A 20,024-nucleotide genomic window follows, 5' to 3' on the forward strand; every position below is an offset into this window, starting at 1 on the left:
GATGGCGAGAGGGGTGAGGAGGGAAGTGTCACTGCCGCATGCGGGAATGGAGAGGGGTCAGGGTTAGCGGGGTGAGGGGAAGGGTGGGCGCGGAGGCCGAAAGCCCAAGCTTCTTCCCGAACACCGATCCATTCGGGCAGGTACTTAACCCTTCGGGTGCTTTCATCCCTGGACCAGGAAAGCGTGGAGGGGAAGGAAGGCAGGGATGAAGAGGAGGTCCCGAGCGCACTCCTCCCGATCTAAAAGGGGAGAGAGAAACATACTCGGGAAAACAAAAAAAACAAACCGGAATTTCGCCGTGGAGATCACCGGCGGCTAAGGGGAGCGTCCCGATCTCCCCCCAGCTGCCGGGAAAGGGAGGGAAGGAGGGAGGGAAAGAGGAAGGGTGGAGGGATGGTCGGATGGCCGGGAGAGAGAAGTTGTGGACTTGAGGCTTTAGACTGTGAGCTCGTTGTGGGCGGGGATGTGTCTGTTTGTTGTTATACTGTCGTCTCCCAAGAGTTTAGTACAGTGCTTTGAACACAGTAAGCACTCAAAAAAATACGACTGACTGAATGAATGAATGAATGAATGAGGCCTGTATGCAACATTTTGTGAGATAAACGTTTGAAGATGGCCACCCTTTTGGGAATTTTGGGTGGCGGCTTCTCTGTATCTACCCCAGGGCGTAGAACAGTGCTCGGCATATAGTTAGTGCTTAACAGATACGCTATTATTATTACAAGGAAAATGTCCTTGTAGACTAGACTCTAAGCTCCTTGAGGGCGGGGATCGTGTCTGCTATCATCATCAATGGCATTTATTTAGTGCTTCCTGTGTGCAGGGCACTGTACTAGGCGCTTGGGAGAATGTATATACAACAGTGTTGGTAGACACAGTCCCTGCCCACACTGAGTTGACAGTCCAGAGGGGGAGACAGATATTAATAAGACCATCATGTTGTACTCTCCCAGGCGCTTAATCCAGTGCTCTGCACACAATGAATGTTAGATAAACAGCACTGATTGATAAGTATATTATTATTATATTCAGCAATAAAAGATGAATGGTTTAGGGATGAAAAAACCACTTTCAGAGCATGACTGAAAATCACTAATCATTAAGCGATGAAGCAGGAGAAACTACAGTAGCATTGAGTGGTTGGAACGTACTATATTTTTCTGAAACAATCCACACAATTCTCAAGTTTGACTTGGCCTTCTTGCCCTTAGGTTTAGTAGCCCAAGTCCAAGTCATTCCAAAAACCAAGTACAGAAATCCATCCGAGCAACGGATGTCAGAGACCGCTGTGTGGCCAAACGCTGTTTTGAAAGCTTTGGAGAATCCTATTTAACCTAAAACTAAGTCGATCCACAAACCATCCAGTAACAGACTAGGCAACAGTTAAATCAGGGCAAAATTAACTTCCCAGATGAACAAAACAGACATTCGGAAAGCCTCAGTTCAACACCTAAATAATTTGGAGGTATGTAGTATACCCTCCCAAGCGCTTAGTACAGTGTGCTGCACATAGTAAGCGCTCAATGAACACGTTTGATCGATTGTATGGTGTTGATCCTCCTTTTTCCAAAAGCAGGCCAGCATGTCTTTTGTGCATTCCCACACATTGGTGTCTTAATCAATCAATCGTATTTATTGAGCGCTTACTGTGTGCAGAGCACTGTACTAAGCGCTTGGGAAGTACAAGTTGGCAACATACAGAGACAGTCCCTACCCAACAGTGGGCTCACAGTCTAAAAGGGGGAGACACAAAGCTATGTGCTTGAGTTTCTGAGATTAAAAAACATTTATTACGGCAATCATAAGTTCACAGATCTTGAAGAAAATGTGAATCTTTTTGGAAACCACCAACAGGCCAACCTAAGTAATAATTCACAATTGTGAGGCTCAAAAACTAAACGAAACAAAAAAGTCACATGTTTTACAGGGTCGTTCCCGCGGCGTGGCCATATGATGTTTGAAGAATATACCTGTATATATGTATATATGTTTGTACATATCTATTACTCTATTTATTTATTTTATTTGTACATATCTATTCTATTATTTTGTTAGTATGTTTGGTTTTGTTCTCTGTCTCCCCCTTTTAGACTGTGAGCCCACTGTTGGGTAGGGACTGTCTCTATATGTTGCCAATTTGTACTTCCCAAGCGCTTAGTAAAGTGCTCTGCACATAGTAAGCGCTCAATAAATACGATTGATGATGATGATGAAGAGTGGTTTACAGAGCTCTAACCATGTTTCTTTCAAACCGGTGTTTCGAATCTGTATAAAACGGTCAACCCCTAAGAAGCCCGCTATTTCTGGTCTTACGTCAAAAGTCTGTCCTGTCTCAAGGGTCGTCGTTACTTTGCTGGGGAGAGAACATCAAGTGACCCGAAAGCTTTCGTCCGATCGGTAAATACGGTCAGCCCGGGGTAGAACGGCCCAGTCAGCTCACTGGTGTGCTCTGGATAGACTGGGCAACTAATTTGGACCATACGGTCCCAACTGGGTAGAACTTGCGGGATGTCAGGAGAAATGTGGCATCGGAGACATTCCGATGGCTACAATGGATGTCGTCGTCCTTAAGTTTTCATTTCCGTCCCTTTGTGCAACCAACGGAGCCAAAGCTCAAAACGCTTCCTTCGGAAGAATGCAGTGCAAGTGCTTAGTACAGTGCTCTGCACGCAGTATGTGCTCAATAAATATGACTGAATGAACGAGTGAGCAAGCAGGACTCAGGAGCCGGCCCCCGAGAGCCCCCCGGCTCCAGACCGGGGTGAAAAAACGCTGTTTAAGGGATCGCCCGCCGGAGCAGACGGTATTAAAAATAAATCAAGGAGGACTGAGGTAGAGAACCAACGGACTTCTCCCAGCATCTCAAGCATGCAGTACCCCAGGCTTCAAGAAGCAGGCACGATGACGGCAGCAGGGCACAGAGACGGTTCTCGCGGCTTAGTTTAGTGGGACACGGAGACACTCACGGGGGAAAGAGGCAGACAAAAAGAGGACAGCGGAAGCGACGGCCGTTTTACTTACGTGAGGCGGGAAGGGCTGCAGTCTGGTAACGCTCTCTTCTGGGTAGGTGGCTTCGCCCATGGGGAGGTAAGGACTGGGAGCCGAGCCCGTCTCGTACATGGACATGGGCCGGCTGCTCCGAGCTGACGGGCGCCGTTTTAGGGAAGAATGGTTGGAAGTGTCTGGGTATTCGGAAACTGTTTGCCCCTGATATAGATTGGTTGTGGCCTGTCTCCTGAGGGTGGTGTTTTCGCTCTGTAGTGTTTGAAGCTGAAAGAAAACGTTTAGTAGAGGGACTTTGCTTTTGGTTTTTTTTTTTTGGGGGGGGAGATAACAGCAAGCAGACAAAGCGGATTTTACATACAGGCCCCTGTCGCCTTCGCGATAAAACGAGCGAGAGCCAGCTGGACAAGAAAGCCAAAGAACTGCCACAAATAATAAGTCTGAAAGTTAGCGTGATTTATCCACCGGCCACGCAGTGGAAGGAACGAATGATTTCCTCCCCTGGTTACGACGCATCTGACTTGGACCTATCTCTCCTGTTCGGACACCTGGCCTGCCGTCGTTCGATACGGTGTTGCTTTCGAATGAGTTTCCCAGCTAGCCGGACTCTGGATAAGAGTAGCTTAAATTGAGGGCGCCACGTCTCAAGCAGAGAGCTACCGTTGGTGAGAGAGGTCGGTAAAAGCAATGACTGCCTGCTTCTTCAGAAGAAAAAACAAAAACTGGCTTGGCAAAGCAAGCAAAGCAGCGAAGTTGAGCTTGGAAAAACTAGTTTTTTTGCTTTCCAAAACGCCACCAAGAAATATTACGATAGGAAAACATTTTTATTACATGATATTGCGGATTTCAAAAACCATCGACAGTTTGTCCTTGAAGAAAATGAACTCGGAATGACTTGGCTACCAAAAAGAGGGTTTGCGGATCGTCTGAAACGCTTTAACATCTTCTTAGCAACGCAATCTCGTGGCGATGCTGTTTCTGGCGAATGAGGATCTCGCACCAAGCACTTTAACATTCGGCATTTGTTCCCATCGCGCTTTGGGGCCACAGGAGGTCAACAGTGGCGGTCTCTGCTTTTGATCACCCTAATGTGCCTGGTGTTGCCTTGGGTTCGGTTCCGAGATCTCCCTTGGAGATCTGGAACTCACTGCCATTTTCCGTTCTTAAAGGTGATTTCCGTCTCCTGGCGTTTGGCGAATTAAGACTGGGGGACAGGCCAAGAGGCAGAGCGCTCTGATAAAAGTCTGACTTTAACGCAATTGACCAGGTCCTCTGAGCACCTTTTCCTTCCCCCCAACCTCTTGCAACTTTCTCTTCCTTGCCGTCTTTAGCACCAGGAGCGGGTGGTTCGATTTCGGCCGTCCGTTTGGATAGCAACTCTCAAGATCCGATCACATCCCCGACACCGCCCCGGTTTAAGTCCACAGGGAATTGTATCTCTGTCAGATGGACCTTTTTTTTTTTAAACAACCCATTCAATTCTAGAAGTTATTTTTTGCTTTCTAATTTAAGGAGAATCGAGCTGGGAGAAATACAGCGGTAGGGGTGCCTCTTCTTCGTTAATTAGCATCTTTTCCAAGAAACTGTTAGGTATGAGAGATCAGATACAAATCACTCTATGATGACCGTGCAAGAACAGGAAGGCAGCTTTGGTATTTTACAACTTTTAGTTCTCCCTAAAAAATGAGATTGCTTAAGCCTGTAGCAAACAAACCCCCTTATCTCTTACCCACTTTCATCAATGGAAGCACAGTCGGCTTCATCTCAGAGCTGAAGCTACTTGGTTTCTCTTCTGGTTTCTTCCTATGACGACTCTCTGGACCCATAAGTGTCCAAACGCTTAGAGCCCTCGGGCAAAAAAAAAGCCTTCCGCATACAGGCAGGTAGCAAAAATCGGATGCTCCTGTTTAGCCAAAGTAGAGCTGGTGCAAAATTAAAAACAACTCCCAAGATTTCATCCATATTAGAGCATTAAGGTGTTAGCATCTTTTGAAACTACTCTGTGGGCACCTGAGTTCCCCTTATAAAAATGCCAAGTGCAGCCTGGTCAAGATTAATTTTTCAAACCTCCCTGGGTACCCCTCAGCTCAAAAAATATATCTCAGCGGCCGACGTGGGCACTGGCAAATACTTGGGATCTAGCAGTGTGTGTGGGCACGTCTCCCAGGGTTGGAAAACACCGGGCAGTTTGGTTTTAGGGGTGGTCTGAAAATCAGGGCTTCTGAAACGCCCTGGGGGCCCAAAGTATAGTTCCCGACCCCATAAATGTGAGGGGTTGATCCCGGTTTCTTGGCTCGGGTATTCCAGATTTCTGACAGTTGAAGTTTGGAGGGACGAATTTAGCTGGCTAGAACTCTCAGGTTCGAATCCGTTCAAGTTTTGAGGAGAGAAGCCGTAGAATCAAATTGGATTTGGTGTGGGGGTCACAGGAAAAGAGGTCTCTTGGAACTGAAGAAAGATGTTAAATGAAAAGCAACGTGGTCTTCTGGACAGAGCCCGAGCCCAAGGGTCAGAAGGACCTTTTTTTTTAAAATGGTATTTGTTGAGAGCTTACTGTGTGGTAGACACTGCTGATCTAAGCGCTGGACCTGAGTACTAATCCCGGCTCCACCACCTGTCTGCTGTGTGGCCATGGGAAAGTCACTGCACTTCTCTGAGCCTCAGTACCCTCATCTGGAAAATGCAGATTAAGACTTTGAGCCCCATGTGGGACAAGGGACTGTGTCCAATCCACTTTGCATGAATCCACCCCAGTGCCTGGCACACAGTAAGCACTTAAATACCACAATTATTATCATTAGTATTACTATTTACTATAATTGGTATTTAGCTATTTTCTAATCCCACATTAAATGAGAAGGTGGGAAGCTTTTTCCCCAGAACAGCCTCAGAAAGCTATCTAGACTTAGTACAGTGCTAAGCGCTTAGTACAGTGCTAAGCGCTTAGTACAGTGCTAAGCGCTTAGTACAGTGCTCTGCACATAGTAAGCGCTCAATAAATACGATTGATTGATTGATCTAGACCCCAAAGGGCAATTTTTAAAATTAGACGGTCCAATTGAGCGACTGGACCAAAACTAAGTGATGCTATTGCGGTTCAAAGTAAAGCTCCCTTGGGCAAGCCACTTCACTTCTCTGGGCCTCAGTTTCCTCATCGGTAAAATGGGGATTCAATACCTGCTCTCTTTCCTACTTAGAACGTGAGTCCTGTGTAGGACAGGGACCGTGTCCAAACTGATTATCTTGTATCTGTCCCGGCGCTTAGTAGTGTTTGCCATGCAATAAGCGCTTAACAAATGCCACAATTATTACTACCTTGAATGTGACAAAAATAAATGTAAGACACTCTCAGAGCCTGCTTCCCATGTGAACACTGAAGCGATATTCAAGCTTTCCTTCTCTTAAAAAGAAAGATTGCAATTTTGAGAGAAGCACCATTGCCTAGTGGAAAGAACACAGTCCTGGGAGTCAGAAGGTCCTGGATCCTAATCCCGGCTCCTCCGCTTTTCTGCTGTGTGACCTCGGGCAAGTCACACCACTTCTCTGGGCCTCGTTTCCCTCATCTGCAAAATGGGATTAACCCCGTGAGCCCCATGCAGGCCAGGGGCTGTGTCCAACCCGACTGGCTGGCATCTACCCCGGCGCTTAGTGTACAGTGCTTGGCACAGAGTAAGAGCTTAAAAAAAAAATCACAAAAAAAGGAAGGAAGGAATGTTTGTCAGTTTCTACTTGCTGGGGAAAAAGCGACGATCGTCAGCTTAATCAAACAGTCTTTGATCGCCGGAACCTCCCGAAAGCTCTGGCCAGACCCTGTCCGGAAAGATGGCTTCCGTCTGGCGTGAGGTAGGTAGGGCGGGCGTCAGCTGTGTTTGCGCCGACAAGCCGCGGTAGAAGTGGGTGGAAGGAGAAAGGGGGCTCACCGGTACTCGCCTAAGGCAGCAGCTTCTGGTCCAGCCTCAGAAGTTCCCTCCCTCTTCGCTCTTCCCCTCTCCCCACACCGAACCATGTGCCCTAGGCCCTCCGAATTAGAGCGGCTCAGGTAGATCACCTCCCGGAACGAGGTAGAGAAATGTCCGCGACCGAGCTAGTCCATCCTCCCGGAACGAGGTAGAGAAATGTCCTAGTCCCCTTACGGAGGGCAGTGACTCTCTTCTGTAGCCTCGGGGACCAGTTGAGGGAGTTAAAGTGGAACTCAGTGCCCACTGAGGAAGGGGCTTGCTTCTCCGGAGAGGGAGGGGCCGACATTTTAAACCGAGAACCTCAGTGCCCTTATTTCTAGGTCTCAGAATCGTCCTAACCACGGTCCCAGATTTTCAAGAGGGAATCGTGTCCCTGTTGACACATTTCTTTAATGAAAGAAAATATTTTTCCTTCTCCGGGAAAGCGTGTGCTGTGCCTTCTGCTTCTGTCTGCCATCTGTCTTGGATTTAAGTGCCAAGACTACGGCGTTACGGATATCGGAGCGTGTGCTTAAAAAAGCCATCACTCCAAGGCTAGATGTTCATCTTTACTTCAGTTTAAATCCCCACATATTCTCACATATTTTGATTAATTATGCTTCTTCTGTACACTATCATGGAGGTGCAGTGTGGTCTAGTGGAAAGGGTCAGAAGGAAGACTGTAAACTCATCGTGGGAGGGGGATGTGATTGTTTATTGCTCTGTTATACTCTCCCGAGCGCTCAGTACAGTGCTTTGCACACAGTAAGCGCTCAATAATGAAATGAATGAATGAATGAAAGGAAATGGGGACCAATCCCAGCTCAGCCCCTTGCCTGCAGTGTGACCTGGGATGAGTCACCTCCCTTGTCTAGCCCTCTGTTTCCACTTCTGTAAAATGGGGGTGAACCACGCGTTCTCCCTCCCCGCTGAGACCGGGAGCCCTGTGTGAGACAGTGCCTGTGTCCGATCCGAACCGATCCTATGCTCAATCTGTGTCTGGTTACCTGGCCCGCTGCTCAGTACAGTGCTTGGCACCAAGTAAGCACTTAACGAATACCACAATAACCATTAGTGTTACTATGTCAACGTACTGAAATAGAAACCTCGCTTTTATAAATGTGTCTGTTACCTTTGTCTGCATAATTCTCAGCTCATCATTCAAGTTGTTATTCACCTTCATTAGTTGTTGAATCTTTGCTTCGGAAGCCACTAGGGCGTTTTTCACCTCCATAAATTCTTGCACAGTGACCGATCCATCTGACAAGTCTGAATCAAGGCTCTAAAGGTAAAGGGAACGTTCAGTAAGATATTTAATATTTGTTGTGTGTGGTGGGAAGGGGGTGCGGGGCGGTGGTGGGGATGTGGGGAATGCCGTGTCTCAAAACCATGCCAATTAACTTTCAATACTTATTATGTGAATTAAAATTAACACAGTAAACTTGCTGCTACACACCCTAGAAATTCCAAAAATCAAGGATCCATACTAAATTATGACCACACACTGCCTTTTTTGGGTTTTTTTTCTTTATGGTAACAAGCACACATTTATGGGGTTTGCAGAAGCTTGGGTTCTATGGCAGGGAATGTCACTGTTTACTGTTGTACTGTACTTTCCCAGGCACTTAGTAGAGTTCTCTGCACACAGTAAGCGCTCAATAAATACGACTGAATGAATGAATGAAAGAAGCCTAGTTGGGGTTCCAAGGCCGAGCTGAATGGAAACTGATCCGGTGGCTAGGAGTCAGAAGGACCTGGGTTCTAATCTCGGCTCCACCACTTGTCTGTTGTGCTCGGGGAAATCACTTTCCTTCTCTGTGCCTCAGTTCCTTCATCTCTAAAATGGGGATTAAGACCGAGAATCCTACTTGGGACGTGGACTGTGTCCAACCTGATTTGCTGGTATCTACCCCAGCGCTTAGTACAGTGCCTGGCCCACAGGAAGCACTTAACAAATACCATAAACGTACATGCATTATCTGTTACGCTGTAATGACTGTTTTCTGTAATAATCATTTTACTACTAAAGAGCATCTTTTTGGTAGGGGACTCAGTTACTTTAAATGAGCATTTCGATATCCTATTAATGAAGTATTTACTTTTTTTTATGCGTACTGACAATTGCCAGTCACTGTCAACTGTCCAGCGCTTTGAGGGCAGGGATCGTGCCTACCAACTCAATTTCAACGGATCTCTTCCAAGAGCTTAACACAGTGCTCGGCTCACAGTGAGCACTCAACAGATACCACCGATTGATTGATTGAACCGGGGATGGAACTAATGGACATTCAGTTTTTGTTTCCTTGTCCCCGATGTCATTTATCCTTTTCTGGCACGAATTCCACTTGCACCCATTTTTCGGTCTTCCTTATTGGACAGGAAGGAATGTTGTTGGCTACTCACTTTTTGGTTGAGGCTAAACATCAAAAGGAGAGCATTACGCTTTAAGCGGAGAATCATATGGAGCAAACAAAGTGGGTTTTTGGTGCTATCAGTGCCTGGCCTACCTTTTGTCTGTTGGCTTTGCTCGCTGTCGTTTCTAAATCCGTATCCTCGTCGGACGCAACGCTGTCGTAATCGGGTTGGTCGTTGTCTTGGCTCTCGCTACTGTGTTGGCTCTTGATTGCTTTCAGGATGAGCTCCACGTTGTCTGTTGGAAAAGACAAACCTCTTTATAATCTGGCGTTCAACTGGACGCCATACAGAACACCGCTATACAGGTCAGTTGATGGACTGAAAGGTATACGTGTATATCAATTAAACAATCGTATTTATTGAGCACTTACTGTGTGCAGAGCATTGTCTAAGCACGCAGGAGAGTACAGTATAACAATAAAACAGACATTCCCTGCCCACAGTGAGCTTACTGTCTAGAGGGGAAATATATACATATATCTCATATAACATTAAGCTCTCCTCCTTTCTTCCTTCTTTCCACCCAGCTGTGAATTCTTTCCATGTGTTTCCACTGTTAACCTGTAAGCTTCCTGAGTGCAGGGATCCCGCCTCCTCGTTTTATTATAGTCTCCCAAACGCTGAGTACAGCACTCTGCACACAGTGCGTCCTCAGAAAGTAAGAAATAATAATAATAATAATAATGGCATTTATTAAGCGCTGTTCTAAGCACTGGGGAGGTTACAAGGTGATCAGGTTGTCCCACTTGGGGCTCAAAGTCTTCATCCCCATTTGACAGATGAGGTAACTGAGGCCCAGAGAAGTTAGGTGACTTGCCCAAAGTCACACAGCTGACAGTTGGCGGAGCCGGGATTTGAACCCATGACCTCGGACTCCCAAGCCCGGGCTCGTTCCACTGAGCCACAGAAACCATCAGAGAGAAAAATCACACCAAATGAAGCAGCATGGCTTACTGCATACAGCATGAGCCTGGGAGACAGAAGGGACCTGGGTTCTCATCCGGCCTCCGCCACTTGTCTGCTGGGTGACCTTGGGCAAATCACTTCACTTCTCTGTGCCTCAGTTACCTCATCTGCAAAATGGGGATCAAGACTGTGGGACAAGGACTGTATCCAACTTGATTCGTTTGTATCTACCCCAGTGCTTAGTACAGTGCCTGGCACACAGTAAGTGCTTAACAAATTACCCCCCCACCCCCAAAAAAGAGAAAAGGCCTAGGCCTTTTCCAATGGTGGATTTTGGGTGTGAATGAGCATACAGTCTCATAACCTCGCACGGCTTCATCATCATCATCATCATCATCATCAATCGTATTTATTGAGCGCTTACTGTGTGCACAGCACTGTACTAAGCGCTTGGTAAGTACAAGCTGGCAACATATAGAGACAGTCCCTACCCAAGAGTGGGCTCACAGTCTAAAAGACAGTCTAAAGTCTGAAGTCTAAAAGGCTTCAGGGTTACTAATGCCCCAGTGATGGGCCAGTGGTTGCCCATCCACCTCCGCATCAGCCAGGGACACCTCACCATCAGCTTTAAAGCCCTCAATCACTTTGCCCCCTCCTACCTCACTTCGCTGGTCTCCTACTCCAACCCACCCGGCACATTACATTCCGCTCCTCTAGTGCCAACCTACTCACAGTCTATCTTGTCCATCTCGCCACCAACCTCTCATCCACGTCCTTCCTCTGGCCTGGAATGCCCTCCCTCTTCATTTTCACCAGACAATGACTCTCCCCACCTTCAAAGCCTTATTGAAGGCCCATCTCCCCCCCAGGGGACCTTCCCTGACTAAGCCCTCCTGATCCCTTCTCTGCAATGCCCTGCCTCACTCCCTTTACCTTATCTTTATTATATTTGTTAAGCGCTTGCTGTTTATAAAGAACTGTTCTAAGCACTGGGGTAGATACAGGATCATCAGGTTAGACACGGTCCCGGTCCCACAATCCCCGCCTCAGTGCTGTGTCCAGATCTGTAATTTCATTTATTTCTATTAATATCTGTCTCTCCCTCTAGACTGTCAGCACACTGTGGCCAGGGAATGTCTGTTATATTGTACTCTCCTTAGTACAGTGCTTTGCACACATTAGACACTCGATGAATACGACTGACTGAGCCAGGAGAGCAGTTCTGTTTAATCTCTGGCAGTATCGCAGTGTGGACCTTACCTTTAGAGCCTAAGCTGGTATTTCCTCGTTGTCTCCTCTTGGCATCACTCAGAATGTCGGTAACCAGGGTCGCGAATTCGTGAGCGTTGAACCGGGCTAGTTTCTGTCTTCCCTGAGAGAAGCAAGAAGTTGGAGTGAACGCAGAGTTTACGTTCAAGCCGAGAAGCAGGATGGCCTAATGGATAGCTCTCAGGTCTGGCAGTCAGTCACTTCTGTCTGCTGGGTGATCTTGGGCAAGTCACTTCACTTCTCTGGGCCTCATTTACCTCACGTGCAAAAATGGGGTTTAAAACTGGGAGCCCCACGTGGGATGTGGGCCTGATTACCTTTTATCCACCCTGGCGCAGAGAACAGTGCCTGGCACATAGTAAGCGTTTAACAAATACCATTTAAAAAAAAAACCAAAACAAACCAAAAACAAAAAAAGTGCTTTGAAAAGGCATTTATCAAAGTATACTGCTTACAGTTGTGGTAAAAGTTGTACTTAGAAGGATAATAGCTCGTTCGTAAGGAAACCTTTCAGAGCCGCTTAACATTAGCCTTCTACACACCCATTTATTTTTTACACATAAAGCCAAATAGCACCAGCAAATAATCCAATCACTATATCATCATCTATTTTAATTTAAATGGCATTTGTTAAGAACTTACTATGTGCCAGGCACTGTACTAAGCGCTGGGGTAGACACAAGCGAATCAAGTTGGACACAGTCCCTGTCCCACATAGGGCTGTCTTAACCCCCATTTTACAGAGGAGGTAACTGAGGCCCAGAGAAGTGAAGTGACTTGCCCAAGGTCACCCAGGAGACAAGTGGCAGAGTTGGGATGAGAACCACTAGGCCGGGCTGCTCTTTAAGTTTGACAAAACCTCATACGAGAAAAGATCTAGGCCAAAAGTGAAGAGCACGTATCCAGGGGAAATCAATCAATTAATCGTATTTACTGAGCACTTACTATGTGCAGTCAATCAAATGGTATTTTTCAAGTGCGTACTCTGTGCAGAGCACTGCACTAAGCGTTTTGGAGAGTACAGTACAACAGAATTAGCAAACAGGTTCCCTGCCCATAGATAAAACGAATTATTACTCTATTTTACTTGTACACATTTATTCTATTTATTTTATTCTGTTAATATGTTTTGTTTTATTCTCTGTCTCCCCCTTCTAGACTGTGAGCCCACTGTTGGGTAGGGACCGTCTCCATATGTTGCCAACTTGTACTTCCCAAGCGCTTAGTACAGTGCTCTGCACACAGTAAGCGCTCAATAAATACGATTGAATGAATGAATAAATGAATGAATAAGCGCTAGGGAGAGCCCAATGCATGGGCCCGGGAGTCAAAGGACCTGGGCTCTAATCCCAGCTCTGCTACGTGCCGCATCCTTGGACTTCTCTGGGCCTCAGTTCCCTCGTCTGTAAAATGGGGATTCGATCCTTGTTCATTCAGCCGTATTTACTAAGCACTTACTGTATGTACAGCCCTATACTAAGTGCTTGGGACAGTACAATATAGCAATAAAGAGTGACAATCCCTGCCCACAACGAGCTCACAGTCTAGAGGGGAGGGAGACAGACATCGATATAAATAAATAAAATGACAGATATGGACGTAAATGCTGTGGTGTGGCGGGGGGAGTAAAGGGAGCAAGTCAGGGTGATGCAGAAGGGAGTGGGAGATGAGGAAAATGGGGGCCTCTTGGAGGAGATGAGCCTTCAATAAGGCTTTGAAGCAGGGGAGAGTCATTGTCCGGCGGATTTGAGGAGAGAGGGTGTCCCAGACCAGAGGCAGGACGTGGGCCAGGCGAGAACGAGGCCCAGTGAAAAGGTTAACGGCAGCAGAGGAGCGGAGTGTGCGGGCTGGGTTGGAGGAGGAGGGAAACCAGGTGAGGTAGGAGGGGGCGAGGTGATGGACAGCTTTAAAGCCAACGGGGAGGAGTTTTGTGTCTGATACGGAGGTGGATAGGCAACCGCTGGAGATTTTTGAGGTGGGGGTGTGTGTGTGCTCCCTCCTAAACTGTAAGTCTCATGAGGAACAGGGACTGTGCTTAGCATGACCGTATGGTACTGACTGCAGGGCTTAGTACAGCCTGGCACATTAGTGAGCGCTTAACCTCAGTTATTATTATCATTACTTGACATTCAGGGCTTTTTGAGGATTTGCACACTTTCCGGTAACGCAGAGCCTGCCCTTGTTCACAGTTAATTTGACAAAACACTTTCACGTTAGAAGTGACGAGCAGGATATCTAAAAATGGCCTTTACTGCCACACCTTTTTTTTTTTTTTTTACGGTATTTGTTAAGCACTTACTATGTGCCAGGCACTCTACTAAGTGCTGCAGTAGAGACCAGCTAATCAAGTTATACCCTGTCCCTGTCCCATACGAGGCTCCTGGTCTTAATCCCCACTTTACAGATGAGTCAGCCAAGGCCCGGGAAAGCAAAGCGACTTGTCCGAAGTCACACCCAGCAGACAAGTGGAGGAGCCAGCATTAGAACCCAGGTCCTATGCCTCTCAGGCCTGTGCTCTATCCACTACGACAGGCTGCTTTTCAATTTACAACACCAACTTACAACGGTCAGTCGTATTTATTGAGCACTTACTGCGTGCAGAGCACTGTCCTAAGCGCTTGGGAGAGGACATTAGAACATTATAACAGACACACTCCTTGTCCACAGTGAGCTTCCCGGCTAGAGGACTCTGTAACAACAACTTACCTGATTTCTTGTGGAGGAGTAGTCCGGGTTTACCGGAAGGAAGGGAACCACCGTTGTCTCGGTTACCAAGGTACTGTGGTTCTGGGTAGCGAGCCAAACTGGTCAGAGAGAATCAATAAATCGATCAGTCAGTGGGATTTATTGAGCGCTTATTCCGTGCAGAGCACCGGACGAAAGTGCTTGGGAGAGAGCAAGAAAGCAGAGCTAGAGATGGAATTTCATCACTGAATGAAATTCGCTCTTCCACAGCAGTAGCCACCCCCTTACTCCTCGCCAGAAACCCCTCGCCGTCAGCTTTCAAGCCCTCAATCCCCTTGCCCCCTCCTACCTCCCTTTGTTACTCTCCTACCTGAACCCAGCCCACAAACTTCGCTCTTCTGATGCCTCTTCTGACTGGACCTCCATCTCCTGTTTCATCTCCAACCTCTCGCCCACGTCCTGCCTCTGGCCAGGAATGTCTGCCCTCCCGACAATTTCTCTCCCACCTTCAAAGCCGCATTGAAGGCACATCTCCTCCAAGAGGCCTTCCCTGATTAAACCCTCCTTTCCTCTTTTCCCACTGCCTCCTGCGTTACCCTGCCTTGCTCCCTTTATTCATCCCCACTCCCAACCCCACAGCACTTATGTCCATATCTGTCATTTCTTTATATTTATGTCTGTCTCCCCTTCTAGACTGTGAGCTTGTTGTGGGCAGAGACTGTGTTTTTATTTTTATACTGTCCTCTCCCAAGCTCTTAGAATGGTGCTCTTCATAGTAAGTGTTCAATAAATAAGACTGACTGATTTATTCCGTCTATAAATGGGCCCTAAATCCCAATCCCAAACCACAGACTTTCTTTAAAATGAGGGCTGATTCCCACGGGAGTTATGGCTCCTGGGTCCAGGAAAGTCTAGAGTTAAAACAGATGACTGCGAAGTCATGGACCGCAGGCTTTCAATTCTGATTCACGATAGATAAAGTCAGCCCTCAACAAATCACACCTGCATCCGTTTCCCGCCTGTCGACTTCATCATATACGTCCATGGCGAGTTCTTCAAACAGGTGGTTACTTAGCTAGAAATCAAAAAGGAAGGACAAGAGAAACACGGAGAATGAAGATGAATTCATGGGAAGTTAGCTGAAATGCTGCACATTTGAGAAGTAGCGTGGTCTAGTGGAAAGGACCAGGGCCAGAGTCGCAGGACCCGGGTTCCAATCCCGGCTGTGAGGCGCTGGGCAAGTCGCTTTGCTTCTCTGGGCCTCAGTTTCCTCATCTGTCAAAAACAGGGATCTAATACCTGCTCTCCCTTCCCTTTAGACAGTGAGCCTTCTGGGAGACAAGGACTGAGGTCAACATGATCAACTTGTCTCTACCATTGGATTCAGAACAGTGTTTGCCATACAATAAGGGCTTAACAAATACCATTATTATTATTTAATGAAATCCTATTGAACATACAGGCTTTGATCAAAAGCAAACATACACCTCTGAGAACCAGGACGGCCTAGCAGAAAGAGGCCGGGCCCGGGAGTCAGAAGGACTTGGGTTCTAATCCCGGGGGCTCCACCGCCTGTCTGCTGGGTGATATTAGGTATATCACTTCAGTTCTCTGTGCCTCAGTTCCCTCATCTGAGGATTGAGAACATGAGTTTAATGTGGGACAGGGACTGTGTCCAATCTGATTAGCGTGTATCTACCCCAGCATTTAGCACAGTGTCTGGCATGGAGAAGGCGATTAACAAATTCCATAAACAACCACCTGGAGTCACCAGGCCCAGACCCAATTTTAAAATACTTCTCTAATCGAGGGAGATTATAATTCACCTCTCTTCCACGATGCCGTCAGCAGTCTCTTCTTGACTCTGGGCCTGAGAAGCAGCATGGCCTAGTGGCTAGAGCCCGGCCCTGGGTGACAGAAGGACCTGAATTCTCATCCCGGCTCCGCCACTTGTCTGCTGTGTGACCTTAGGCAAGTCACTTCATTTCTCTGGGCTTCAGTTCCCTCATCGGGAGAATGGGGATTAAGACTGCGAGCCCCAAGTGGGACAGGGACAGTGCCCAACCCAATTTGCTTGTATTCGCCCTGGTGCTTAGGACAGAGCTTGGCACATGGTAAGCGCTTAACAAATACCACAATTATTATTATTATCATCATTATTATTATTAAAGGATTTAACTTTTCCTCCAGATAAAGGGGAGCCCTAGGAGCTACTACCCCGCAAAAGCTCCTTAGACCCACACTGATGAGAAAGGTAAAAACAGAGCCAGCCCGGGAAGAAAAAGATGGTGGGGGCAAAGGAAGAAAAGTCTACAACCTTGGAGGGAATTAGGGGATAAGCTTGGGCAGGGACAGGGAACGTGTCTGCCAGTTTTTTCACTCTTCATTCACTCAGTCGTATTTACTGAATGCTTACTATTTGCAAAGCACTGTACTAAGCGCTTGGGAGGGTACAGTATAGCAATAAACAGATATTCCCTGCCCACCATGAGCTTACATTCTAGAGGAGGAGACAGATATCAATAGAAATAAATAAACTGTCAGATATGGACATAAGTGCTGTGGGGCTGGGAGGAGGGAGAAATAAAGGGGGCAAATCAGGGTGATGCAGGAGGGAGAGGGAGAAGAGGAAAGGACGGCTTAGTCACGGAAGGCCCCATGGAGGTGGTGGACCTTCTGAGAAGCAGTATGGCTCAGTGGAAAGAGCACGGGCTTGGGAGTCAGAGGTCATGGGTTCAAATCCCCGGTCTGCCACTTGTCAGCTGTGTGACTTTGGTTAAGCCACTTAACTTCTCTGAGCCTCAGTTCCCTCCTCTGTCAAATGGGGATGAAGACCATGAGCCCCACGTGGGACAACCTGATTACCTTGTATCTACCCCAGCGCTTTAAAACAGTGCTTGGCCCATGGTAAGCGATTAACAAATACCAACATTATTATTCTGTTGTATTGTGCTTTCCCAAGTGTTCAGTACAGTGTTCGGCCATATAGTAAGTGCTCAGTAAGTACCATTGACGATAGCGCTGATGAAGAGAGTTAAGAGAAGAGAGAACTGAGCCCGTCTTCTATAGACTCTGAGTCTGTTGTTGGGTAGAGACTGTCTCTATATTTGCCAACTTGTACTTCCCAAGCGTTTAGTACAGTGCTCTGCACACAGTAAGCGCTCAATAAATATGATTGAATGAATGAATGAACTGCCTGGCAGCAAATGGAAGGAGCTGGGTAGATATAGATGGGCCCCAGTAGGATTATGACAAGCTCCTTGAAGGCAGGGTTTGCACCTCCCAACTCTCCTGTACTCTCGTAAGTGCATAGTACAGTGCTCAGCCTACAGTAAATCGCAAGCTCTTCGAGGGCAGGGTTTGTGGCTCCCAACTCCCTTGTATTCCCTCAAGTGCGCTCGGCACAAAGATCTGTGGGTCATTCCACCAAACGGAAATCATGCCAATGGGCACAGACTTGGTAAAACACAGGTTGGCCTGAGAAGACTATTGTAATTTCCGTATTAAAATCATGCAAAAAAGCTGGAGAGAGGTACTCACTGACTGAAGTTTCTTCTTAGCAGCTTTAGCCAGTTCTGACAAATCCAGGCTGCGGGGAAAAATGCTCAAAATGATGAAAAATGACATTTTTTTAAGAAAATCAGTAAAACGCCATATGGTTTCCTTTGAGTCTTCCTAGCTTTTTTTTTTGAAGGCGGGTGGTGGGGGTGTTCATAAACTCTACATGATCTTCCAAGTTCCCAAAGCTGTTATAGTAGAGCCACAACTGGGATTTCAGTAGTTATACGGAATACACTAAAGGGGGAACTTTGAGCAGAAGTACTGAAAAAAACCATCAAAACCCCCCAAATCCACTGCTTTTGCTTAGGGAAGAGGCACGGCCTAGTGGAAGGGGCACACTCTGGGGGTCGGAAGGCCTGGGTTCTAATCCCATCTCCGCCAATTGTCCGCTGTGTGACCATGGGCTAGTCACTGCATTTCTCTGGGCCTCAGTTTTCTCATCTCAAAATGGGGGTTAAATCCTCCCTCCAATTTAGACTCTGAGCCCCATTTGGTGCAGGGATTGTGCCAACATGAAGATCTCATATCTACCTCAATTCTTAGAATTGTGCTTGGCACATAGTAAGCGCATAATAATAATAATAGTATTAAGTGCTTACTATGTGCCAGGCACTGGGGTATATACAAGGTTGAGTCGGACGCAGTGCCTGTACCACGTAAGGCCTACAGTCTTAATCCTCATTTTACAGTTGAGGAAACTATATTGTATATTGTCCTCTCCCAAGCGCTTAGTCCAGTGCTCTGCACAAAGTGCTCACTAAATACCAGTGACTGATTGAGAGAGGATGAGACCACAGAATTAGCAGATTCATTCCCTGTCCACAATGAGAGAGGCGACTATATGAGTATGTGAGGAATTTCAGTCAGAATTTGTTGTGGGCAAGGAACGTCTCTGTTACACTGTTATATTGTGCTCTCCCAAGTGCTTAGTACAGTGCTCTGTACACAGTAAATGCTCAATAAATACTGCTGTTTAATTGAATTATTTTGTTAAAAAGCAAAGTACGACATGGAGAGGGCAGAAAAAAACAGTATGGTGAGTCTACGCGAAGAATGCTCGGTGACTGGGGTCGATTTTCTCCTAAATAACCGAAATAGAGAAGCAGTGTGGTCTAGTGGCTAGAGCCCGGGGCCTGGGTTCTAACCCCGGCTCCGCCACTTGTCTGCTGGGTGACCTTGGGCAAGTTACTTCACTTCTCTGTGCGTCTGTTACCTCAGCTGTAAAATGGGGATTCAGACTGTGAGCCCCATGGGGGACAGGGGCTATCAAACTTGATTAACTTGTATCTAACCCGGTGCCTGGCATATAGTAGGTGATTAAGAAATACCATAAAAAAATACCGTCATGATCGTTCAATCCTATTTGTTGAGCGCTTACTGTGTGCAAAGCACTGTGATAACCCTCCTAAGCCAGCCGTCATGTGACACAGAAGCAGAGAAACTCACCTCTAGACTGTAAACTCCTTGTGAGTGGGGAATGTGTCTATCAACACTGCTGTACTGTCCTCTCCCTAGCGTTTAGTCCAGTGCTCTGCCCCCAGGAAGCGCTCAATAAATACCAGAGAGGATGACGACAGACCAATGGCCTATTGGATCACACACCTTTGTGGTGTGAAAAACGGTGATGGGAAATGATTTTGTTCCTAATGCAAATCTATCCCTTCTAAAAGTCCGTTAAGTAAGGAGCTGGAATCTACAAGTGTCTACTTACAGCCGTCTTATTCCCGATGGCGCAGCCGTGAAAGAGAAGAACGTAGGCGCTTTGTTATAGTGCGACAAGAAAACACGCTCAACACAAACCGAATGAATCAGGCACGGCAACAGATAAGGGATCGTACCTATCTGCCATCTGAGGAATGATAAAGTGCTGTCCGTTCTTGTGATCTAGAAGAGCAAGCGAGAGAAAGCTTACTTTGGTATCTTTAGAGGACTGGCGCTTTTCATCATTTAAATCTGGGACAGTCTGAAGGCTTGGTTATTTGGGCTACACCGATCCCGAGTGTTTAAGGAGGAATTCCGTCAATCGGTGAAGCAGCGATAGAGAAGCAGCGTGGCCCAGTGGATAGAGCACAGGGATGGGAATGAGAAGGACTGGGTTCTCATCCCGGCTCCGCCACTTGTCGGCTGTGTGACCCTGGGCAAGTCGCTTCACTTCTCTGGGCCTCGGTTACCGTATCCGTAAAATGGGGATTAAAACCGTGAGCCCCATGTGGGACACGGACTGTGTCCAACCTGATTAGCCCGGGC

General features: G+C 47.0%; 1 protein-coding gene across 7 annotated transcripts in view; it reads right to left on the reverse strand.

Moving 5' to 3' along the window:
• GIT2 (GIT ArfGAP 2) overlaps positions 1-20,024 on the reverse strand; it is a 52,822-nt gene that overhangs the window by 11,237 nt on the left and 21,561 nt on the right. For 2 of the 7 annotated variants that reach the window (XM_038762355.1, XM_038762360.1), the window contains 10 exons: positions 19,616-19,661; positions 19,489-19,494; positions 17,757-17,805; positions 15,219-15,291; positions 14,238-14,335; positions 11,523-11,634; positions 9,449-9,591; positions 8,074-8,223; positions 3,022-3,270; positions 150-239 (listed from right to left, as the gene is read on the reverse strand). In XM_038762355.1, coding sequence (XP_038618283.1) covers positions 150-239; positions 3,022-3,270; positions 8,074-8,223; positions 9,449-9,591; positions 11,523-11,634; positions 14,238-14,335; positions 15,219-15,291; positions 17,757-17,805; positions 19,489-19,494; positions 19,616-19,661 — 1,016 coding nt within the window. Of the gene's footprint in view, positions 1-149; positions 240-3,021; positions 3,271-3,994; positions 4,587-8,073; positions 8,224-9,448; positions 9,592-11,522; positions 11,635-14,237; positions 14,336-15,218; positions 15,292-17,756; positions 17,806-19,488; positions 19,495-19,615; positions 19,662-20,024 lie in introns of those variants that run through there. The other 5 variants (XM_038762357.1, XM_038762356.1, XM_038762359.1 and 2 more) reach the window with 5 other exon arrangements.

Source organism: Tachyglossus aculeatus, chromosome 21 (genome assembly GCF_015852505.1).
Source record: "Tachyglossus aculeatus isolate mTacAcu1 chromosome 21, mTacAcu1.pri, whole genome shotgun sequence".
In the NCBI taxonomy this organism is placed as follows: Eukaryota; Metazoa; Chordata; class Mammalia; order Monotremata; family Tachyglossidae; genus Tachyglossus; species Tachyglossus aculeatus.